This window comes from Ctenopharyngodon idella, chromosome 16 (genome assembly GCF_019924925.1).
Source record: "Ctenopharyngodon idella isolate HZGC_01 chromosome 16, HZGC01, whole genome shotgun sequence".
NCBI lineage: Eukaryota > Metazoa > Chordata > Actinopteri > Cypriniformes > Xenocyprididae > Ctenopharyngodon > Ctenopharyngodon idella.
Window position 1 is genome coordinate 26,422,107 of NC_067235.1, and position 24,817 is coordinate 26,446,923.

Here is a 24,817-nt window from a genome sequence, read left to right on the forward strand (position 1 = left end):
GGAGACCTTTCCGCGCATGCGCAGTAGATATGGCTTTGCACAAATATATCGGTGACTAAAAGAGGTGAGAAATACAGTAGTGGCCAAAAGTGATGTCCAGCCCAGGATTGACATCTTCACCCTTCAAATATTATTCAAAATTTGTTAAAGATTTTGTAAGCATATTGCGTAGTTGTGCTTGGAGTTAATTGTTTTATTTGTGATAACGCAATGAAACATGCCAAATTGTCCAGACAATTTTTGGCCAGGTTGTCATACAAAGAAATTATGAGCACATGCAAAAACAAGAGTAAATATTAACTGATTGTGCTGATGTCAATGTATGCTTTTTCCTGTGAGCCTTTATATATATATATATATATATATACATACATATTATTATTATTTATATATATATATATATATATATATAAATACATATTATTATTATTTATATATATATATATATATATATATATATATATATATATACATACATACATATTATTATTATTTATATATATATATATATATATATATATATATTCCTCATATTTGATGGTTTAATCAAACTTGTAGAGTCATTAATAACAAATATCCCCTCAGGACATCACTTTTGGCCACAAGTGTACTTTAAATTTTGATACTTAATATTCTACTATTATCAAATTATTACCAGTAAAAAAAAAAAAAACTCACAAAATGTTGAACATTATTCACTTTATTAAAAGCAGTTCATTGTAAAATATCTGAGAAATATGCTGTGGAAAAGAATATAAAAAGAGTGTAATAATGCATTTAGACAGAAACTTGATGCAAAAATTATGCAAGATTAAAAGTGTATTATGTCTGATCATAATCCCTTTGGAGAAACACTGTGAATTTTCAGAACATTATTATATTCCCACTAATAACCCATCAATTCTTTTCTCACACAACTCATTTAACATCCTAAAATCTCATCCATCCATTTTAAGAGGTCAAAGTCTTTAAAAATTGAAGTTATTCACCTTTTATAGCAGCGAACATTCAAACCATTTGTCAGAAGGTGCAGATTAACTGTCAAACTGGACTATATTTTAACTTGACATGACAAAAAAACACTGATTCAATGGGTACTCATTTTCCATTTTGACTGAAAGGGCTTTTTTCCATGCCTATCCACACCTGAAATAATGCTGAAGTGAGCAAAACTTGTAAGACTTGTGCAAGCAAAACCAACATTGTCTCCACTGTAGCCTAGTTATAGTTTGTGTAGTGCGAAAATATAAACATGAAATAAAAAAAATGTGATTTTCCTCTAACTACATGAAAGCTGGACCCTGTTTTATATCTCATATAATGTATTTCATATCTTACTAGTTCCATCATTCTTGGAAACCCCTTCCTATTAGCATTCCATGTTCACTTTGCAAATGACTTTCGGGAATTAACAAAACAGTTCTATGTAAGTGTGTGTGTTTGTGCGTGTGTGTGTGTGTGTGTGTGTGTGTGTGTAGTGAGCCTGTCCTCTGGATAAAGGCATATCTAAAGAAGAAGACATTTGGAGGCCTTTTTCTCTGTGCTGGTGGTAATTTTAACCTCTCGACCAGATGGACCCTGTAAAACAGTAAATATATGAAATCTAATACAAGGCCTGCAGCCTTGTAGGTTTGTTACAGTTCATGATAATTTACCCTATAGATCTGTCTGATTAAAAAAAAAAAACATGTAATACCAGTCAAGATAAAATCTACAAATAAGTTTATTTACATAACTTTAACTGGTTTTGTGTTTGTTTCAGTTTGAACACGCACAGACAATAAGCATAATTATTCATTTTATCTATGTATACACATACTGGAAACTCACCGACTTCTTATTTGACTTCAGCAAAATGTCTCGAGCAAGAGAAGCAAAAGACTATGGAGAGAAAGGTAAATCTTGTCAAAAAGTAGACCAACTATATAAAATTCAACATATTAAAATGCACAGATTCAGTATTTCTTGTTATGGAAGTCTCTGCCACTGAAACTCATAAAACGTATCTCAAAATCAAAACAATCATTATATTGTACATTTGTAAGAACATCTATAAGAATATTAATATAATAATACATAATACTGATATAATATCTGAGGAAGATAATAGATTATAATAGATATAATAGATAACAGATAAAGATTGACTATCCCTATAAACTAATTATACTAAAAAAAATAATAAAAAAAAATTCTGTTTGCCTGCTAATTTGTTTGCTAAGTGAACATAATTGAATCAATCCATACCTCCTCAACGTTGATGCTCGATTTTGCACTAGTCTCGAAAAATCGAATACCATGTTCCTTTGCAAGCTATAATAAAAAAGAAAAATGGCAATCATTTTTTATAATGAAAGGATTTAAAGGGATAGTTCACCCAAAAATAAAAATTCTGCCATCCTTTACTCACCCTCATGTCGTCTGCTGAACACAAAAGATGATATTTTGAAAAATACGGGTAACCAAACAGTTGATGGTATGGAGAAAAAACAAAAAAACAAATACTATGAAAGTCAATGGGTTTTTGGTTACCAACATTCTTCAAAATATCTTCTTTTGTGTTCAGCAGAAGAAAGAAACAGCACATGCTATAAATCAAATGACTGAAATGTCATTCATAGCAGCACAAAAACTCCTCAAATGCACTTGGATGGACAAAAAAAAAAAAAAAAAGGCATCTTTTCTCAAACCAGTGTTTGACAACGCTCACCTTCTCACCTATCTCCTTTGACACTTTCCGCTTGGCCTCGATATCACACTTGTTACCCAGTAACATCTGACTTACACCTGCTGATGCATTCTGGGAAACAGAGAAAATGCAAACGCGCTCACTTCCTTATTTTCTTTTAACAAAAGGCCCCATTTGTGTCGTATACCATCTCTGTTCTGGTAACCTGTGCAGGATTCTGCTTCCTATGGCATCTTATCAAGAACTGAAACTCACATTTAATAAAGCCAGTTTCATTTTTTTATGCTTTTCTGAAGGTTGACAGAAAATATCTCATTATAATCGCTGTATATACGATAGTAAGAATAAATTGTTGTGCTGTAAAAAACAATTGAAATCAACAACTAAGGCACATTAAAACTCCCCACATATTTGATTTTATGAGATTAATTTCCCTGACTAAATTAGATTAGATTAGATTAGAAAACTTTATTAATCCCTGTAAGGGGAAACTCATTTGCCACCATGGCACATTACAAACAACACAAATAGACAAAATGATTTGTTTAGACAAAATGTGTCAAGCTGTCCAAACTAATCAGGGATGGGACAGAGAAATGTTAAAGGTCACATGTCAGCCTTTACTTATAATACTCCGATAAATGACTGACAGATTTTATTTTCCTCTTTCTCTCTTACTTCTTTGATGCTCTTCATCCAGTTCTGAATATTCTCGAAGGATTTTTCATCAGTTATGTCATACACAAGGATGATGCCCTGAAAGAGATGATCAAAATAAAACACCATTAACATAATGTGTATGCCCTAGTGAAAAAATAAACACATCAAAATGTATTTGAAATACAATTATTTTATGCTAAGTACACTACAAGTACATTTACATATTTATTTACTTAATGTAAATACCCTGCAGTTGTACTTTTGGTATCCTAAATTGATTTACTTGAAGTCTGCTAAATTGGAACAACTAATTTTGTACTTAATGCACTTTAAGTGTGAGGAAGTAGTGCTGATGTCCAACTAAATATATACATAAGTATATTTGATTGTGGTAAAATTGAACTATTGCAAGTATACTTTAGGTACACTTTAAATATCTTGCATTTAAAGGGTTAGTTCACCCAAAAATGAAATTTCTGTCATTAAGTACTCACCCTCATGTTGTCCCAAACCTGTAAGACCTTAGTTTGTCTTCGGAACACAAATTAAGATATTTTTGATGAAATCCGAGGGTATCTGATCCACACATAGGCAGCAACGTCATTGCACCTTTTGAGATCCAGAAAGGTACTAAAGACGTATCTTAATTTGTGTTCTGAAGACAAATGAAGATCTTATGGGTTTGGGACGACATGAGGGTGAGTAATTAAAGGGTTAGTTCACCCAAAAATGAAAATAATGTCATTTATTACTCACCCTCATGGCGTTCCACACCCGTAAGACCTTTGTTCATCTTCGGAACACAAATTAAGATATTTTTGATTAAACCCGATGGCTCAATGAGGCCTCCATAGCCAGCAATGACATTTCCTCTCTCAAGATCCATTAATGTACTAAAAACATATTTAAATCAGTTCATGTGAGTACAGTGGTTCAATATTAATATTATAAAGCGATGAGAATATTTTTGGTGCGCCAAAAAAAAAACAAAATAACGACTTATATAGTGATGGCCGATTTCAAAACACTGCGTCAGGAAGCTTCGGAGCAAAATGAATCAGCGTGTCGAATCATGATTTTTTTTTTTTTTTGCCGCACCAAAAATATTCTCGTCACTTTATAATATTAATATTGAACCACTGTACTGACATGAACTGATTTAAATATGTTTTTAGTACATTAATGGATCTTGAGAGAGGAAATGTCATTGCTGGCTATGCAGGCCTCACTGAGCCATCGGATTTCAACAAAAATATCTTAATTTATGTTCCGAAGTTAAACGAAGGTCTTACGGGTGTGGAACGGCATGAGGGTGAGTAATAAATGACATTATTTTCATTTTTGGGTGAACTAACCCTTTAATGACTGAAATTATACAGTGATCATATCCTTACTAATATTGATATTAAAACATTTCATGCTTAATATTAAGAAATGTGCATTGTGCAATAAATTATATTTAATAATAATATTTATATCAGTAAGTTTCAAGTGATATGTCAGTAAACATGTTAATGGATTTGTTGTACTACACTTAGTGTGAAATAAATGTATTTTAAATACATTTTGGTATAGTTTTTTTTCAATACCTAAATAACTGTCGAATTAATCTTGGTTTCACAATAATCACATATATATGTTTATAGCTATTTAAGATATAGGACCAAGAAGATTAGTTTGTGTTGACATTTGTGTGTCTTGTCTCACCATGGCCCCTCTGTAGTATGCAGTAGTGATGGTCTTAAACCTCTCCTGTCCCGCTGTGTCCCTAGCAAATAAAACCAGTTGCACACATAAGACATTTTAGCACTCAGAAAGCTTGTCAGTAAAACAACTGTTGGTGACTTATGCAACAATAATCTGATTTGGCATGTTTAATATACATCTTTAATAGCAACTGGACTTTGTACTTCTGGCTGTCACTGCCGTTGGACATAAATGACTTTATTGAGTCGTCAGAAGGTCTGTGAGAAGCCAGACACCACCTTTGGCACATTTGCACTAAACTTACTGTTTTAACAGTCAGCTGTCAAACAGAAACACACACTGAAGATTTCTTGTGTACATAACACTGCCACTGTATTTACCTAGACATTCTGTACATATGTAAAGAATTTCAGCTGAATACATTTTAACTCCCCCGATTTACAAACCAAATAGGACCCACAGCAAAATATTTAATTTTTGTTTAATTACATATTTTTTTATTTATATTTACCAGACTTGCAGTTTAACTTTCTTCCCCTCAACCTCAATAGTCTTCACTTTGAAGTCAATACCTAGGAAAATGGGGGAAAAAAAGGAAATAGATGAAACAGGAGGGGCAGGAAGGAAGGGTGAACATGTTTTAACCCCCAGAGGCTCAATAAAAGTGGACTAATGAATACATTTGCTACATTCAGAAACACAGGAGCAGGCATAATGAGATACAATTACTGCTCTAATGGTTTAATAAACACCGTGGTTTGTTTTTCAGTGAATTAGGAGGGAGGGAGGGATGGGGTCTTTTGAAGATCTGGGTGAATGCACTAAATGCCATAGAGAATGGCCTCCATCTGATGCAGAAATGAAGGGGGTGTAACTCGTGGACGAGAGATTGAAAAATGAGATACAGAGAGGGGCAGGCTGTGGCTGGTAAAAGTAAACTAGCGCGAGAGGGCCGGAAATGCAATCAGGGAGGAGGATACACAGAGCACGGGATGATCCGCAGGATTGATTGAGTTATACTGGGGCAGGCTGGAATGAGATGACGTTTAGACTAGTACTGACATGAACAAACACTTGGGGTAGCACTTGCTTTACAAGGTAGAAACTTGGCAGCAGAGCGAAACATCTTGCCTTTTCAAACAGTATTACAAACAGTTTCAATTTTTTACACTTACCGATGGTTGATATGTATGTTGAATTAAAATTGTCTTCTGCGAAACGTATGATCAGACAGGTCTTGCCAACACCACTATCGCCAATAAGCAATAATTTAAAGAGGAAGTCGTACTTCTTTGCCATTGTTCGTTTCGCCTAGAGGTTTTAGCACGTTTTAAAAGATTTTCCTCCTGTTTTGTTAACACACAGTCACGCGCAGCGTTTTAAAATCCTTCCGACTGAAAAGTGTCTTCGTTTGAAACTTCATGGGTTTTCTTTCCTTGGAAAACTATCACCGGTAATCTCAGTTTTGCTTCGTTGCCTTTGTCCGTCCGGATAAGAGGTAAAAAATTCCATTTAAGTAGAAAAGTTTTCTTACAGCCCTTTAAACGCGTCTGCGGTGGGTTTTTTAATGCGGATGCCACGCATTCTCCATTTCTGGCTACGCTGCGCTGGTTTTCTCTCCTGTACGAGATACTTAAAGGTATTCATCCATACATAGACAACAGCAGCAGACTTTTTTTCTCTCCCTAAACTTTCCCTTGCCCGAGTTCCCAAAAGCTGACGTCGAGGGAGGGAGGGAGAGGTTTAATAAAGCAGTGCCGAGGAGAACCGATTACAGCGTCTATCAACAGAGGGCGCCATTGGCACACAAGATGCTGAAACTCGTCTGTTTTTAGGTCATTTTTTTTGGTCTGTTTGAAATTGGAAGCAGGCCGTTGTCAAACTATTTAAACAAACTCAATATTTTTATTGTACATGTGATAAAATATTATACTTTTAAAACGTATTATCTACTGTATGATAGGGTAGGCTTATAGTGGGTCTAAAGGCTCCTCAGATGTAATTTTCTCCAAAAACACTACGTCACTTTTCTAAACACTGTACTGAAACCAGATGTTTGCTTAGGCTAAGTAGGGATGAGTGAATTTGTTGTTATAAATGTGCAAATTGTGCCCATAGACTGTTTAGCAGTCCCGGACTAAGTAGTCTACTCAAAGCTGCTATCTATAGATATGTAGCTATAGCAGAATAACACAGTTTTTAGCAGTGCTATTTTAGTATTATTTGCATACTATTATACTAGTTAATAATATTTTGGGTTAGCTTTTATTTTTATATTTTTTGTTTTCGTTTTAATTTTAGTTTAAATTTTTAGTAATTTTGTTATATACTTTTGTCATTTTTTAATTTATTTTTTAATATTTCTATTTACCTTTATATATATATATATATATATATATATGTATATTAGTATAATATGTGGTATAATTAAATTAATTGTAATTTCATTCATTACATTAATTGCCAAAAGTAATTGAAATGATAACAAATATATGTTAAACATATCATAATTATTATTAAATTATTATTATGTTTTATACATTATAATACAGCAAATTATGCTTTTGATCGCCGCCCTTACGTTACATTGTTAGGTTGCCTTTGATTATGTATCATTAAGTATGATATGTAAGAGTCCATGTAACACTTTTGAACATTCCAACATAACCCACAGCCTGTCTTAGTTCAGTACTTAGTTAATAAGTTAAGAAGAAATGCTTTTATTAAATGTTAGTTAAGTATTTCCTGCCCCTGCTCACGAGCCCCGTTCATATGCGCCATGTATTTCCGCTAGCCCCCCCTTTTCGGCTGCTGCTCCACTGTCGCCAACATGCCTGTAAGTGCGTGCTATTACAATCTAGTCCATTTAAAACGTAATCACGCCCGATGTGTGCATTAAATCGCATCGATTGATGAGGGGAGGAATTTGTCTTCATGATGTCTCTGGCCACGTTACATTAATTTCAACTATTTTTAGGTTAAAACTTAGTAGAAAAGAGCGAAGTGCGTGCTGTGTGTATAGGAACAAGATGGCCGCGTGCATGTGCGTTAAAACGCGTGGAGAGCATCGCGCTTAGCATACAAATAAAACAGTCACGATTATAAGTAGTTGAGATTTAGTACATAAATAATAGGTTAAATAGAATTAATACGTGGAATATTGCTTGGATGTCCCATCTTATATTTTGTTAGACGGAAAGTGTCATGAATCGCATCACCCTTTGTAGTGTCAGTGCTGTCCATCTTTTGACAATCAGCTGATCAGGTGTATCATCAAGCTTATGCTATTGTCAATTTTGTAAAGAACACTTTTTTTGTTAAATTGTTAGTGTTTACACGGGTGCTCATATTTTATTACCGTTGTAGCTGTGGTGAAATACCATAACATTGCTGATTGCTTGAAGATAAAGGTTCTTTATTGGCAATGATGTTTCCATGAAGAACCTTTAATAAATATGTAACCTTGTCATTGCACAAAAGGTTCTATATAGTGGGGGGGAAAAAAGGTTCTTTGGATTATTAATGTTCATCACACTAATACAAAATTTTTTAATGAAAAAATACTTTTCAATGAAAGGTTCTTTGGGGAACCCAAAATGGTTCTTCTATAGCATCACTATGAAAACCCACTTTTGGAAACTTTATTTCTAAGAGTGTAGATATATCATAGCTAAGTTTCTCTACTCCAGTTGGCAAAAGTGATTTACACATCTCATCACTTTTCAGCTCGCGAAGGACTTGTTGCACCCAACGCCAGAGGAGGAGAAGAGAAGACACAAGAAGAAGCGTCTCGTACAGAGTCCCAACTCTTACTTTATGGATGTCAAATGCCCAGGTAACATCTGCAGACTAGGTGTTCTGTGTAAGCAAGCAGGGCACTATGGCTGCGTTTACACTGCAAGTCTTAATCCATAGATTAGATTTTTTGACCATATCGGAATTTTAAATATTTTGAGAGCGTAGGGAGATTGTCTGTTTAATACTGATGCTGCGTCCCAATTCGCCTACTTCTACTACGACCTAAAAGTATGTACTCTTTTTGTGAACAAAAAAGTACATACTTATGAGTGTGTAGCAAAAGAGTAGACAAGCTTTGGGACATACATCATACAATTGCGTCTTTGCTCTCTGTCGCATCCTGTCGCCGTAAACTGGCCTGTCAATCATCTTACATCCTCCACCACATTTCATTTAGTTAATTTCCTACCGTATCGGAGAGAAATGCAGTAGCACGTTGATCTGCAGTCGCGGGTCTTTCATGTGGAGAACTCTCCTCATATGCATAATGATGCATTTAAAAGTTAATGGCCAATCGGATCTTTATAAAAGTCCACGTTGGTATTGCAGATGAGATATAACATGGATAACATTAAATAAATATTTTCTATCAGGTTAAACTGATTATTAGCAAAGTCCCTTTAAGACAAGTCATTTCACTCGGCGGCCATCTTTGAAACGCCTCTTGGGCATCCTGGGCATCATGCAGCTCCTATCTCTTTGAATGGGGAAACATCAAATTCTCCAAAGCTGTTTGCCAAGCTTTCCATTAAATTTCATATTTGAAATCACCAATGAAATCTGACAACAACTGTCTCATAAATTTTTTTTCCAAACGATCAAATCATGACAAAAAACAGTATTTAGGCTGGATCAAGCTAATGCGCATGCGCAGACCTAAATGCGAGTCTCTTGTGCCTCATTTCGGAGGCGCGCGTCTCACTGATTCTATAGAAACCGGAGCTTCTAATGGCCGCTGCAGTGACGCGATGACTTTACAGGTCGGCGATTGGCTCTTATTTTGAAGGCGGGACTTATTCCGTCATATTGAGCGTTACACTTTCTCCCATTCAAAACAATACGAGTGACATGTCTTGTGTTATTCTATAGTCTTTGTTATTAGTCACTCAAACCTCTTACTGTTGGTTGCGCATATCCACCATGTTTTGTAGTTTTTTTTTTTAACACTTTTTACTCGTGTTTGTAGTTCTGAACTGAATCCTGAATGGGTTGTGGGCAATATTAGCCTTTTATAGTGTGCACGGATCCACACTTTGAAAATCTACCGGAAATAATTTTTTTTTTTTTTTAAACGTACTATGATTTGGGACACACTTATTTTAATCTCACTTACTATTTAGGATGGATAGTTTGGACATTGGGACGCAGGGATAGTGCTTCATGGGAGTGGGCAGGTGCTAAAGTGTTCTTTTGCCACGATTCTCTGATTGGTGGAGATTTCTCTGCCGAATGAAGAGTTATGTAGTTTTTCACTTGGAATTCCACCAGTAAGCACAGTCTATTATAAAAATGAAGTTGAAATAATGTGGATTGACAGCTTTAAGTATATACCATCGATTAACAACCTCGGAGCTCACAATAGGTCTGTCTTTTTAAAGGTTTATAAGTCATCATTAAAGGGCTAGTTCACCCAAAAATGAAAATTCTGTCATTAATTACTCACCCTCATATCATCCCAAACCCATAAGACTTTCGTTCATCTTCGGAATACAAATTAAGATATTTTTGATGAAATCCGTGAGCTCTCTGTCTGCTTCATATACAGCAATTTAAAGGAACACTCCACTTTTTTTGAAAATAGGCTCATTTTCCAACTCCCCTAGAGTTAAACAGTTGAGTTTTACCGTTTTCGAATCTATTCAGCCAATCTCTGGGTCTGGCGGTACCACTTTTAGCATAGTTTAGCATAGTTCATTGAACCTGATTAGACCGTTAGTTTCGATATTTTTCCTATTAAAAACTTGATTCTTCTGTAGTTACATCGTGTACTAAGACCAACAGAAAATGAAAAGTTGCGCCGGAATGAGAGTATAGTTCCTAGCCATATCGGCCTAGAAAATTGCAACTTTTCATTTTCCGTCGGGCTTAGTACACGATAAACGGTAAAACTCAACTGTTTAACTCTAGCCTATTTTCAAAAAAAGTGGAGTGTTCCTTTAATTACCACTGTCAAGGCCCAGAAAAATAGCAAAGGCATTATTAAAATAGCCCTACGCGACTACAGTGGTTCAACCCTAATTTTATGAAGTAAAAATGAAGTCCCAGACTAAAATGCATGTTTGAGCTGTTTTAACTGAAAGCAATTTGTACTGACATATTTAAAATTGTTTTGTCTCAAGATGCACACTAATAATATATATATATATTTTTTTTTCTAAGGCGTGTTTATAAAAGCTACTTAAATATCCTAATTGAACTAAGGTCTAATCCTGGCTTAATCTTAACCCTGTCTATGAAACCAGGTCCTAATGTTTTAGTCCAGGCTTAAATGCAACAATCAGTTTTTTTTGTAACAGGGTCCCTACTCCATCTTAATATTCAACAAGGGTTCTTGGCTTGAAAAAGATTGTCTTTGGATTATGTCATTATGATCACTGTACAGTGCCTGCTGAATAACAGGATGTCACTTTAATAAAGTGCAACAGTCAAGTTCCGCATTGTAAAAATCCCATTTATTTTCTTCATAGGGAAATTTTGAACAGATAACTTGAGATTTAAAGACAGACCTATTCTGAGCTACAAGGTTGTTAATCAATGATATGCTTTTGTTGAAGCTATCAACTTGCATTATTTCAACTTGCTTTATTAATAAAGCAAGTTTATCAGTTGAATTCCTGGTGGTAAAGCTACACCCCATGATTCTGCAAAGAAATCTCCACCAATCAGAGAATCAAAACAAGCAAATGTTTCAAGCAGAAGAACTATTTACCCTCAACTCCCATAAAACACTGAGAATGTAGTGAAATCTTCCTACTCTCTCAAACTACTTAAATATTCTATATATATAATATATATATGTGTGTATATTTTTATAGATTTGCACTGCTTCATGTGGTTGTAGTTATTGACCTCACTAAAGCTGTAAAGTACACATTCTTGAATCATTGTCTTTTTGTATGATTTTCAAATACATTTTTTGTTTCAAATCAAACTTTGTAATGTTGTGATTCACCTCATTGTTGGTTGGTTTGGTTCATGGCTTATAACTCTTTAGGAACCAAGGCAGCTGGTTCCTAAAATGGACATTGACTTCTGTATTATGGTATGTTTGAAACTATTCGCCATTCTCTCTTTGCAGGCTGTTATAAGATCACTACGGTGTTCAGTCACGCACAGACGGTCGTCTTATGTGTAGGATGCTCTACAGTGCTGTGCCAGCCTACCGGAGGAAAGGCACGCCTCACAGAAGGTATCACTTGTATACATGGACACCAGTGCACACGACCCAAAGCATGAGAGAACCTAGTTTGTCAATCTAGCATAAATTATTGATAAACATGATCCCGTGATCAGAATCTCACCGTGGGATTTTCTTCTTTCCAGCAGCAGAGTAGTCAGAACATGTCACACTAACACATTAAAATATGGCCTTCAGAAGATGACTAATGATTTCATGTGTTCGTGTGGGAGAAATATGGCTGGAAGTGCACTCATAGATCAGAGATACACATACATGTGCTTGTAAATGTTGCAGCGCCATGGCAACACGCCCACACAGACCAACCTAGTGTTTCCTACTTGATCATTGTTCTCTTCTTGAGCTAAAGCTTGATGATTGGTGAAGCTTCGAAACTCGCTGCCCTGCTGGCACAGTTCAGCAGAAAGCAAGAGAGGTAGTAGCAGATTTCACAGTCTCACTCAACACTATCTAATTATTTGGTTCCCCATCCACAAATTGACATTTATATTTTCTATTATTTAAGGAATTTTAATTACTACTTTGTAGCACAAATTTATAAAACAGACTGATTTTATTATTCTTTGAGAATTTTGCTTCAGTTATTTTGGTCATTTGTTGTTGGGATTAAAGAGGGGGAAAAAAAATGTATGTCCTAAGCAAAGTTCTTCTCTAAACAATGTGTAAATTTAAGTCTCTCTCTCTCTCTCTCTCTCTATATATATATATATATATATATATATATATATATATATAATATATATATATATATAAAATGAAAGCATTTCTGTTTGTCGCACTCTCGCTCTAAGTCTTTGAAGTGCAGGAGCCCTGTCAGGATGATACTTTTTTCAAAATGAAACCACTTTCATGAATTTTTAGCATTATAGATAAGAAAATAACAGTAAAATGTAAGTAATGCGCTGGTGAAAACACCAAGCGCATTAAACAAGCACCTGATGGCAACCCACATGAAATGATACACTTGTGACCTTGTTTAAAACGTTTAAGCATCTTGGACACGTGTGAAGTGTGACGAAATATAGAATGATTTTTTGACTGAATTCCTTCTCTATTAACAGGATGCTCGTTCAGGAGAAAGCAGCACTAGTCTCTCATTAACCAGTATGCAAGGATGAGGGAGACCACGGGAGGAGAGACAGGATTGGCCACTCCACAGGGATTTCAGTGACTCCGCCCATAACGAAGCCGTGTTTCTGATCTATAATGGGGCAATGGAGATGAAAGCTAAACCGAGAAGAGTGCTACAAAACTGTCAAAGTGCTGTCTGAACACAGAGCGTGTGAGGTGTATAACCACCAAACCTGTCTCTCTCTCCCTCTCTTACTTTAAATAAAGGTTCATTTTTCATTTATGTGTGTGTTGTGGTAGATTATTTGCCAGCCAATCGGCATTGTCACAGCCACATAAATACTATATTTAAGAAATTCAGCTTGATGTGGTTTAGTGTCATGCTTGTCTGTTGACTTGATGTCATCACTAGGTAATAAAAACATTTTTCTCTAGAAATATTGTCGGTTGTTTTGGCGGGCAACATTCAGATTGTACTCGTGTAATAGGCATTATATACTATTGATCAAAAGTTTTGGGTTAGTAAGATGTTTTGAATAAATTTCTCTTAATATTAACTATTAAGTCTCTTACGCTCACCGAGACATACTTTACTTGGTCAAAAATGTAGTAAAAACAGTAATACTGTAAATAATTTGTTACACTAAAATATTTTCTCTATTTTAAAATGTTATGTATTCCTGTGATGGCAAAGCTGAATTTTCAGCATTATTACTCTAGTCTTTAGTGTCACATGATCCTTCAAAAATCAGTTGTAATACATTAAAATACACTAGTCACTTTTGCTAAATGTAATGAATCCATGCTGAATACATTTAATTTCTTTAAAAAAATCTTCCCCCAAACTTTAAAGTAAAAATAGTCTGAAATTGAGAAATGATACTCGTCAGGAACCTGAAGTAGTTTGCACGTGTTAACTGCTGAACTGTATCGATTGAACCACGACTAGCATCTGTTGTAACAAAACTTTCAAGTAAGTGGTTCTTCATGGGGGAAGGTGCAATAAGTTAGTTAGTATTCCAGAGCAACTGTTTTCTCTGCACGACTTTTTGTGTTGGCAGTGAAGGTGTGATCCACAGATAGAAATGTTTTGTATCCTCTTCTGAAAGAAAGTTAGAAAACAACATTGATTTAAAAAAAAAAAACGCATATCAGTCTGGAAGCACTTTTAAACCATAATATGCAAATGAAGGTGCACTCAATATTTTCCTCATTAAAAAGGTTTAACACAGAAGTGAAAAGCAATCATGTTTAAAATGAGGTGCCAGACAATTTAAAAATTAGGTCATTTAAAAAAAAAAAATGCATTACATATTTTGCATTATATTGCATTGACAATAAGTCATTGACATTTAGAAAACAGATAGGGTAAATTTCCATTTCATGCTGACTTTAACATAAAATATAGAGTGCACCTTTAAGGTAAAGCAGGTCTATCAAACCAAATGTGAGAGGGGGTGTCCTGCACCTATTTAAAGGGTCAAACACACCTGTATTAGTAGAGGGTGTGAGGACTGCAGGTACAGTTTGTCTGAGAGACAGCATGGTATTGTACGCTGTGGAAATTTAACATGTTTAAGAGAATATAAGAAGATCTGCAGGGCCAAAGCGTCTGAATCACATGTCGGACAGCACTGAATCAGCAAACATATTCAGTGTTGCACAGAATCAGAAATTAAACCTCTTGTGTGTGACTCTACCTATGAAAAGTGCAGCGGTGGTGGCCAGTACAGCAAAAAGAGCAAATATCGAAATGAACAAAAGCCCAAAATTTGTTCCAAGGTCACCTGAACATACAAATAAAGAGCCTTGTAGTCATTACAGAAACAAAGATGCCTGTTACACTACAGCTCAAAAGTTTGGGGTTTCTTGCTCACCAACGTTGCATTTATTTGTTTAAAAATACAGTAAATAAATAATATTGTGAAATATTGCAAATTAAAATAACTGTTTTCTATTTTAAAATATTTTTAAAAATGTAATTTATTCCTGTGATGGCAAAGCTGAATTTTCAGCATCATTACTCCAGTCTTCAGTGTCACATGATCCTTCAGAAATCATACTAATATGCTGATTTAGTGCTAAAGAAACATGTCTTATTATCATCAGTGTTTAAAATAGTTGTGCTGCTGCTTACAGAGAAAAAAATCTTACCACAAACTTTTGAGTGGTAGTGTATATGTAGAATATTGTGAGAAGGTTCTGTTGCTCTCTAACCTGACTCCTGGCTGTCCATCACTCTAGTCACCATTACGACGTGCGTCTGTAGAGAAAGGTCTGTATACAGGGTAATTTTTGCAGTAGACGGTACCTGATCCAGGAAATGTGAGGCTGAATAGACTCTAACAAGGAGGAGGGTGGGGTCTTTCTCTGACCGGACTGGATCAGATAACACAATGTCTGGGGTGTCTGACTGAACCTAATTAGATAAGAGTGAATAAATAAAAAAGTGATTTCATTTCAAATGCATTTTAAATACAATTAATTTAGTCAAGCAGTATAACGATCTCTCCCATGATCCATCTTATTCTCACCCTCAATGTACTGAACATATCTGTGGTGCCAAACACTGTGATTTCAGCCACAGGCTGCTGGGAGGACAGTTTGATCTTGGTGACAGGACAATGGAACGCCGGCACATACTGGAGCCGAACGGAGGGTTGAAAAGAAGGGGGTGAGTTAGGAAGCGACAGTAGGGCAGCTGGGGGTGATTGAGTCTGCAGACAGGCAGACAGATAGATGGAGAGAGGCAGAGTGGACAGAAGATGGAGGATGGAGTCTGGCTGGGGCTGAACAGAGATCTTGCAGCTGTACTGAGCTGAAACAGGACATGACAGACAGGTTAAAAGTCAGTCATAAAGGTTGCATCATGGTCAAAATAATATTAAAATTTATTGAAGGATGCTTTAAACATGTTACCAAGTTTGAAAATTTGTTTATAATCCATTCTTAGAAGATTAGGGAAAAACCATGAATTATCAAGCTATTTCAATTATGTTTTTTGAATTATTAAAACACCCTTGGGGTCTCTCAGATGCCAAAGATAACATGAGGCTTTAAAAAAAGACAGCATCTAGATTAAGTATTTGTTTTACCCGTTTCTGTATTGTAGAAGGGTGTTGTGCGAAAGATATCCTGCAGTATTCTTATCTCTAGGTAGGGGGCGCCAAAGTATAACGAGCACAATAGCTCTGCCTCAGGATGTAGTTTCTTGTCTATGGCTTCCCACTGGTCTATACTGCATTGAGCTACAATGCAGAAAGGGAGAGAAAGAGTCAGTCACAACCTCATATTCCATCTGCACAGACATTTATCCATGTCTCTGAAAGTGAAAATCCTGCTCAGATCCAAGATCTAGGAAGATCAAATAAAGTTGAGATAATGAAGATACGCAAGTAAAACTTCCCACCCACTACTTGTTTTAATTGTACATATTAAACAGTTAGAGATAATCATTTCATTAGAGATCATTAGAGATAAACAGATAGAGGATCATTTCTAGTCTAAGGATTAAGTGTTTAAGCGATTAAAGGGGGATTTGTGGATCCTCCAGATGGAAATGAATATTTGGATTATAATCTCTTAACTTCTTTAATCTCTTTACTTCATAATGGTCTAAATATTCCTCATTGTACTTTAATAATCTTTATACAGTTTGGATTAATGACATGTCAGATGTTTTTCATGACTATGAACAGTGGCCTTCCTGAATCTCATGTGGAGGTGAAAGGAGTCACCTATGTTGGCAGCAGAGGTGTTAAGATCCACTCTGACTGTGAATTCTGAAGCTTCAGGCCAGTTAGTGAGGAGCCTATCAGCAGGAAGAATGATCACAGGAATGGACGCAGACTCCACTGTTACCTGCATGACACCACAAGAGTCTTTTAAATCAAAACAGACCAGCTGTGAATGTTCCAAAACTTAGTGAGCCTTCCACTGTCTAATACAATTTTGCATTAGACTGATTACCTCTCTGAAGGTTTGCTGCCCTCCCTCTAGCCTGTAGTAAACCACTACTGTCCCAGAATTCTTTGCAAATGCTACTCCAGTCTCAGAATTCATTTGAAGGATCTGACTTGATGACACATCCCATCTCCCTCGCTTACCTTTAAAGAAGAAAAAATAAATGCAAAAATGATCTATACTCTAATGCTCAAAGTATACATTGGTTTTTATGTGTACACAAGGGTATATGCATACAGTGTGTACATGGGAACACAGCCAGACTTTTCTAACCATGCGTACTCTGTACGTTCAGCTCGCATATGCACCTTAATTGTTTTGCACTTATTAGTTTGCCCACAATGTGGCAAAACTGGGCTGGGCCATTGTTCATGTTCCATGAGAAAGAACAACTTATTTTAAACTAGTACAAAAGTATTCTATCAGTTGTAACTTCTGGAGATAAATAGCGCAGACACTGGACAAAAATGAAACTTTGTAGTGCACGTTTAAGCGCCTGTTTTTGCACAAGCTATGAAATGGAGTATACTTTGAAAGGTTACGCACTCGGCTGTATGCACACATGAAGTGTTCACATCAAACATGGAGTATACTTAACTAGATAAGAGATAAGACATTAGATAAGAACTAGTGCTCTACTTGCACATAACCTACTGATTTACCCTGCTGGTCTGTAATGGGAGAGCTGAAACAGATGATATCCCCAGGGCGCAATAATCCTGGGGGCTCTGACATGGCAGGCACCACAAACAGAGGGGTGTAATCGCTCAGAAATGGGTTTATAGGGTCTCCCTGCACCCTCAAAACAGTTAGACCGGGTGACACTGTCTGAACCAGAAACGAATGATTGTCTTTGTCAACTATCAGTTGCACCAGGTCATCTCTGGGATAAAGAAAAAAAGAGGTTAGACCACTACTGCAAGTTCTTGGAGTCATATATGTCTATCTGTGTAATTACCTGTTAGTGGTGGCCAGTGTTTGCATATTATGGGAGTGAAATTGTTGTCCCATGCTGTCATAATATAGCACTTTGATATGGATGCTCCAGCCCAGAGGGAAGGCAGGAAAGGCTCTCTCACCATCACTGTTCACGGAGGACACAGTCAAAACACGTACAAACCACACTGTTGACACCTAAGGCAGGAAAAAGTTTGACATGAGGATCTAAAATTAGGGTTACCTACGGTAATTATCATGATAAACACTCACCTTCACACTGATCAACAGTGTTTGGTTGATACCACAAATGTCCATTGCAAAAACCTCCAAAAGAGCCACGCCTGTATCAGACCCTGTCCTCAACACCCCTTGATCGTCAACAGTTACAAGCCCTGCCCCTGAGATACACCGGCTAAGGGTGTAACGGACTGGACAGACTGAGTCTCTGAAAACAAACATTTTAAAACCTGTATGATGTTATCTAGTAACCAGACCTTTGATTAAACAGCAAAATATCTGTGGTTGTTTTTGAGATTATAAGAAACCAGCCAGGATCTTTAGCCAATTCTCCAGTAAAATATAGGGGAAAAAATATGTAAAAATAATTTTGATCAGGCACATTATTCATCCAAGTCATTATGAGAACTGCAATGATGCGGAACAGACTTAATGGAGTGGATGCTGACTTATTTTTTCAAGCTGGGCAAAAAAAATTAAATAACGTTTTCTGACATGAAACATACAAACTCACTTATTGCTCTGCAGGGTGTACTGAGAAAGGGGAGACATGAGGATGGAACCTGGAGTTCCTGTTGTTAACTGCATCTCTTCAAACACCTGAGAAAAGAGGGAGAACAAAAGAAAATATATACATTTAGGGCAAACTCAAAATTGTAAAAAAAAATTAAAGTCAGCATGAAACATAAGTTATGATAGTGTTTTCTTCCCTATTGTGACATCTATCCAAGTAAAATGGCTTCTAAAAGAAAAAATGTAGGGTGGAGCTTGATTTTGTCCATCAGAAATTGATTGGATGGTTGTGGTTTGTTATTGCTGTGATCTCATGTGAGTGACAGGTTGTTCATGCCAGTAAATGACATCAGAGAAGTGATGTCGTTGGAAGAGGGAGAGGGTTGCAACAATCCATTTTCAATTTTGACTTCATGGTGACTTTAAATATTATTCTTCCATTAACTCAATCTTGAGTATTTTAAACATCTAGATATTCTGTTTTGCTGACTGGCCTTGTTGAATCTGTTTTACAAAAATAATCTGTGATGAATTATGTATTCTGAGAATGTGTGGGTTATAGTACATTAGTATTATTTATTTAATTAAATCTAATAATAAAAACAAGCCTCTACAGTATGATTTTATAGTACAGTACAGAACACTTTTATCTCAGATGATCAAGGAAAATCTGCTTCCTCACGATGTGACTCCTGTAAATAGCTTGTCATTGTTGTTTCTTTTGTGGAGGATGTATTTACCAGTATCTGTATCTCATCAGTGAGATGATCAGAGAGTGAAGTATTGCTGGCGTGTATCTGTTCGAGCTGCACACACACTTTGAGGCTGGTCCTGCCTGGAGCTTCAGCCCTCACCAGCACAGAGAAACTGTGAGAGGGAGACACACTAACGCCCACCTAAAACAGACAGCATAATGAACAAACAAGTGCTCATACAAGTCAGTTTATACTGTGTGTGTGCATCTCACCTGTGCATGCCTGGGTTTGATCTCCAGCACACACGGTTTGTGCAGACTCCAGTGGAACCTAAGGCCAGACTCAACACCACCCAGAGACAGAGGGTTCTGACCGCTGTCCCTCCCCATCACGTAAACCGGCATCTAAAATGAAAGATTCATCCCTCTTTGTACAGGCAGCAAAAAACATGGCTGCACACAATAATAATGAGCAGGAAGGACAAACCTCTGTTCCTACAGAGAGAGTAACTAAAGGAGCCTGTATCCTCACTGCTGTCAGATTAAACACCTCCACCTCCACTTCATCCTAATCACAGGTCACATACAGTTAAAACGCAGTAATTAGGTTTATGTGAAAGCATTATATCTTTAAAGGTGTGTTCACGCTTGGTAGGTTTGGTTTGATTAAAATGAACTTGAGTGCACGAGGCGCAGCTTTTCAGGGGGTCTCAGTCCATTTTTAAATGAACTCTTGTGCGTTTTGACTGAAATATGAATGCACCACGGATCAAAGGGATCTAAATAAACAAAAAGGACATGATGTCACAAGATGCAACCCTAAAAATGTCCGAATACTCAAGCACACAGAAAAATCGACAACTGCCCTTGAAATCCCATACTCTCTTAAATACACTTATTTTGAATAAGTAATTACTTCATGACCATTAAAAAAGTATGTTTTCTTTATAGTATGAGTGTGTGTAGTATGAATGTAATCCGAACGTACTAGATTGATCATGTGACCTACCGGCGTCAGTTGCGTCACTTCACTGTCATTCACAAATCCTTTCCCAATGGGATAGTAAAGTGTCCATTGTATGCACACTTCAGAATCTAGTATCTGTCACAAATATTCAGTTGTGTTTTTCCCTAGTGTTGTTTTCATGGACTTTCAGTTTGTTTTCATTCATCACGTGTTCCTTTGTTTGATTTTCCTGCCACTCATCAGTAACCGTGGACACTAATCCTCATCACAGCTGCTCATCATTCAGTTCATCGGTTAATGTTTGTGTGTGCTACATGCTTGTCTACCCTTTTGTTTAATTAAAATATGTTGATATTTTGATCCTGTTTTCAGTCTTTCATCTTCATCTTGTAACAGATCGACCAACCAAAAATGGAATATGCAGCCAGGTTTGCTGCTGTGGCTCAGGAGAGCCACGATTTTTTTATTTTCACTAAAGACTTCTGTCTTCTTGCCGTCACCTGCCCCTTTGATGACGAGACCCTGAAGTCATTATTCTGGATCGGGGTGAACTGCCACCATCCTACAGACCTCCCAGACACCTCTGGATTAAACTGAAGGGATGCGGTGTCTCCAGAGTGTCTACCCCCGGTCCAGAACACAGCGGGATGGAGGGATGCGGTGTCTCCAGAGTGTCTACCCCCGGTCCAGAACACAGCCGGACCCAGAGCCTGTTTCACCACCTATGATCACGGAGAAATCGTGTGAGCCCCCCGCAGATGGAGAGCTACCACCCGCTGTGACGCGTCAGCCAGGGCCCGAGGACAAGTGGACAACGCTGACCCTCGCCCGGAAGAGGAGCCCCCCTGTGAGTCTGACCAGGGGTGTGAACGCACGACATCTGTGGCCGAGGGTATACTGGTGGAAATGGAGACTGAGGACTGGCTGATGGACTTCAATACAGAGGTATCGTCTCCCACCCCATCCCACCCCATCTCTCATTCTTCATCGCTGTTCCTAGACAGCACCGTAGACTGTATGAACTCTCTTCCTCTTTCCCCTGAATCGTCATCACAGTTTCTAAACAGCACAGAGACATGCTTGGACTATGTACCATTACCTTTAACCCTGTCAAGTCTCCATCTGCCTCCGTCACCACCCTTCTTAGCCAGTCCTCCAACCCCGCCTCTGCTGGAAGTTTGCAGCCCTTTGCCATCTCCTGCAATACCATGCTGTGATGTCGAGCCGCAGGTCAAGCAACCACCATCAGTGCCTGAGCGAGTGAATCTTGTGGCTCCGCCTCCAGCCCCTGATCACCTCGCTCCGTCACAGCAGGTCGACCTGTCGGCTTCACCTTGGCTCCTCCCACCTTCGGCTCCACCAGACACCCTCTGCCTTTCGACTCTACCGGGTTCCCTCGTCCCACCGACTCCCCCTTGGTCAGTCGTCACACTACCTCCGCCACGGACTTGCGGAACTTCCGCTATACTCCGTTCCTCCACCCCTACGGCTGCAGCGGGCTCCTCCTTCCCTTCGGCTATGCCTCGATCCTCCATCACACCGGCATCGCCTCAGTCCTCAGGTAATCTGGCTTCTCCTCAGACACTCGTCGCCGCGGCATCACCCAGGCTTGTGTGTGTTACGTACTGTTATGCTTGTCTACCCTTTTGTTTAAACTATGATGATATTGTGATCCTGTCTATCATATATTTTGATTCAGTCTATCATCTTCATCGTGTAGCAGTAGTAGGTCATCCGGGTACTTTTTACCTTCTCTTTTATGAAAACTCTGAATTCAGACATACTACTTCTGACACATGACTTTTTTTTTCGCCTACTATATAGTAGGGAAGTATGTGCTTTTGGATACAGCCCTGGTTCCTCTTGTCATAGGAGCTACATTGCCCATTACAGCTCAGTACAGGCGTCAGAACAGCGTCTCCCTGCAGCAGATCTTTGTGTGTAACAGAGGAATTCCTGGTGCTGTTTTGACTCCTTTACGCAATTTATGCGCTCTGTGAGTTCTCAGGTGGTAAAAATACCATCATATGTATGCACATACTGTGATGTTTTGCCTGTGTTTCAGTTGGACTTTGAGTTGGTTTTGTTCAGTTACATGTCTTTCATCTGTTGCCATAGTGTTTGATTTGGCCTGATGTGTAACATCTGTGTCTTTTTAATTATCTCATTCAGTCCCTAATGTTCCCTGACTATATATAACCCTGTGTTTGTTTCGGTCTTTGTCAGATCTCATCTATGTTCAAGTGGATGTTCTCTGTTTCCGTTTCTGTTCTGACGCAAAGTACATATCATACCCCCCGGTATTTGCTCCGGACAAAAAGAACCAAGTGTGTACACACCCTTAGAAATGTGTACATTTATTATAGTAATATTATTTTAATACAATTTAAAAAAAAAAGATTGTTGTATAAAAATGAGACCATGTAAGCACATGATGTGTGTGTCTGAGAATGACGTTAGTGATTGTAGAGGTTACAGCATATAATTAAGGCAGAATGGGATGAAAGGTTGGATTAGCTGCAATAGTTAGGCCTATTAATTATTCATGCTGGGTGCCATGGCAATGGAAAATGAAATCATGCATATATGTTTGCTCTTGAGTCCCCTTTATAATGATCAATTTGTGATTTAAAGGGCATTTCAAACAGAACACTTGTTTTGTGTTTAAAAACAAAAGACAACCCAAGTGAATGAACTTTTTATGTATGGCTTCAGATGGCAGTAAATCTATAACAAATCCTGGTTTATCAAATGTAATCTGTATACTACCTGTACAAAGGTAAGCGGTGCTTCTGTATCTTGTGTCTGGAGAGCTCCTCTGAGTTTTACCAGACCCACTGCCATGCCTCTGACGAGTCCTGACTCTGTTACCACGGCGATAGAGCTGTCACTCACAGAGAACCTGACGCTGGACTGAGGATGAGGCCCTCCCTCCCATTTCACCTGAACATCAAATACATCTTTATACTCAAAAATGCATTTCTGTGGAAACTAACATGGTTTGGTGCATCCTGTCACACCCACCTGTCGCACACTCCCAACTGCCAGAGCAAGTTTACGGGGATGCAGTCTGAATGGAGGGTAAACTTGCATATTCTTGTAGGAGGAGCTTATAACACGGCCATGACCGTCCACTGCAGAGAGGTGGAGACTGACCACACCCACTGCCAGGCCTGTCACATGGAATCCCACACTGTACTCGTCCACTGGCCCCGCCTCCCTGTAAGCATACAGTAAAATACAATTCAAAAGCCTTCTGCTTTTAACACAAATTTTTTATGTGAAAAAAATTATATATTCAAATAATTTGAAAATAAAATATCCCATATGTATAAGGTTTATTTGTAATTCATAGTGAAACTTTACAATAAAAATTACTCCTACAGTAGTTATATGCTTTTCTTTCAATTTTAATTCCATTTTAACTATATTTCCATCATTTCAAACAGAATTATAATTCTACATCCTGTTTGCTGCTTAAATTCAGTTTCAGCTATGCATTAGCCGCTTGTCTTAATCCTGACAATTTTTCTAGCACCTCAACTCCATCATATTTATTAATTTCTATTATGTATTAAATATTACATAATATTTATTAAATCAGTAGTCATAGGGCAGAGTTTAGAGCTTGAACCCTTCCACTATGGACAGCAAACCTTTATCACATGCAAGGTTTATATGAAAATGTAAACTAGTGAAATAAGACCGATACAAAACACATGGTTTGGACTCACTCCACAGAAATGATGAATGAAGAAGGGATAAGTATGAGGTTCATGAGCAACAGGAAATTATGAAGAAATGGTTGATTCTTTGAGTCCAGAACACGCACTCGCACTACAGCAGAATGTCTGACCTCAATCTAAAAGCCATCAACAAAGATTCAGAGAACATGAGACGATAAAAAGTAATATAGTGTAGTAAAATTACAAAAAATAACGCAAGAGATGAGGAGCATTTGTCATACAATATTAATGAAGTCAATTTGGAAATCTGTGATGTCAGAGACAAGAATGGAGGCCACAGCAGGATCAGAAGTCAGACAGAGGTCTTGAGCCAAAAGAGTTGAAGAACCAGACTGAAGTGGGGACACCTGGGATAGAAAGATTATAAGTGAACTAGTTATTTGTATTGCAAAATATCTACAGGTTAGTGCTGTAC

The 24,817-nt window shown here is 37.5% G+C and overlaps 3 protein-coding genes across 3 annotated transcripts; 1 reads left to right on the top strand and 2 right to left on the bottom strand.

Annotated features, from left to right (window-relative positions):
* Positions 1-684: 684 nt before the first annotated feature.
* Positions 685-6,846, bottom strand: rab13 (RAB13, member RAS oncogene family). Its single transcript, XM_051866778.1, has 8 exons — positions 6,232-6,846; positions 5,568-5,628; positions 5,057-5,117; positions 3,368-3,445; positions 2,711-2,800; positions 2,248-2,313; positions 1,831-1,881; positions 685-1,578 (listed from the first exon to the last, which is right to left on the bottom strand). The coding sequence occupies exons 1-8, from the start codon at positions 6,353-6,355 to the stop codon at positions 1,507-1,509; spliced, it is 603 nt and encodes a 200-aa protein (XP_051722738.1). The 5' UTR covers positions 6,356-6,846; the 3' UTR covers positions 685-1,506.
* A 928-nt stretch (positions 6,847-7,774) lies between these two features.
* On the top strand, positions 7,775-13,626 carry rps27.2 (ribosomal protein S27, isoform 2). Its single transcript, XM_051866790.1, has 4 exons — positions 7,775-7,892; positions 8,783-8,891; positions 12,153-12,263; positions 13,334-13,626. Exons 1-4 carry the CDS (start codon positions 7,887-7,889, stop codon positions 13,360-13,362), a joined length of 255 nt encoding a protein of 84 aa, XP_051722750.1. The 5' UTR covers positions 7,775-7,886; the 3' UTR covers positions 13,363-13,626.
* Positions 13,515-24,746, bottom strand: LOC127497918 (nuclear pore membrane glycoprotein 210-like). The gene is made up of 19 exons (XM_051866738.1): positions 24,624-24,746; positions 24,391-24,518; positions 23,681-23,876; positions 23,426-23,599; positions 20,177-20,257; positions 19,963-20,094; positions 19,736-19,891; positions 18,997-19,082; positions 18,516-18,690; positions 18,265-18,440; positions 17,969-18,189; positions 17,313-17,449; positions 17,081-17,204; positions 16,439-16,591; positions 15,878-16,161; positions 15,561-15,762; positions 15,044-15,130; positions 14,834-14,899; positions 13,515-14,445 (listed from the first exon to the last, which is right to left on the bottom strand). The coding sequence occupies exons 2-19, from the start codon at positions 24,432-24,434 to the stop codon at positions 14,351-14,353; spliced, it is 2,589 nt and encodes an 862-aa protein (XP_051722698.1). The 5' UTR covers positions 24,435-24,518; positions 24,624-24,746; the 3' UTR covers positions 13,515-14,350.
* Positions 24,747-24,817: the final 71 nt, after the last annotated feature.

What these genes read in the sequence shown, in the direction of transcription:
- rab13 (XM_051866778.1), bottom strand. Translation starts at nt 6,355, where the DNA reads ATGGCAAAGAAGTACGACTTCCTCTTTAAATTATTGCTTATTGGCGAT. An exon ending in AAAGTTAAACTGCAAGTCTG is followed by an intron (nt 5,118 to 5,567) that starts GTAAATATAAAT and finishes TTTATTTGCTAG; the next exon opens with GGACACAGCGGGACAGGAGA. An exon ending in CAAAGGAGATAGGTGAGAAG is followed by an intron (nt 2,314 to 2,710) that starts GTGAGCGTTGTC and finishes TTTTTATTATAG; the next exon opens with CTTGCAAAGGAACATGGTAT.
- rps27.2 (XM_051866790.1), top strand. An exon ending in TATGGATGTCAAATGCCCAG is followed by an intron (nt 8,892 to 12,152) that starts GTAACATCTGCA and finishes CTCTCTTTGCAG; the next exon opens with GCTGTTATAAGATCACTACG. An exon ending in AAAGGCACGCCTCACAGAAG is followed by an intron (nt 12,264 to 13,333) that starts GTATCACTTGTA and finishes CTCTATTAACAG; the next exon opens with GATGCTCGTTCAGGAGAAAG.
- LOC127497918 (XM_051866738.1), bottom strand. Translation starts at nt 24,434, where the DNA reads ATGAACCTCATACTTATCCCTTCTTCATTCATCATTTCTGTGGA. An exon ending in CTGATGAGATACAGATACTG is followed by an intron (nt 19,083 to 19,735) that starts GTAAATACATCC and finishes CTCTTTTCTCAG; the next exon opens with GTGTTTGAAGAGATGCAGTT. An exon ending in CACACCCTCTACTAATACAG is followed by an intron (nt 14,446 to 14,833) that starts GTGTGTTTGACC and finishes ACTTTCTTTCAG; the next exon opens with AAGAGGATACAAAACATTTC.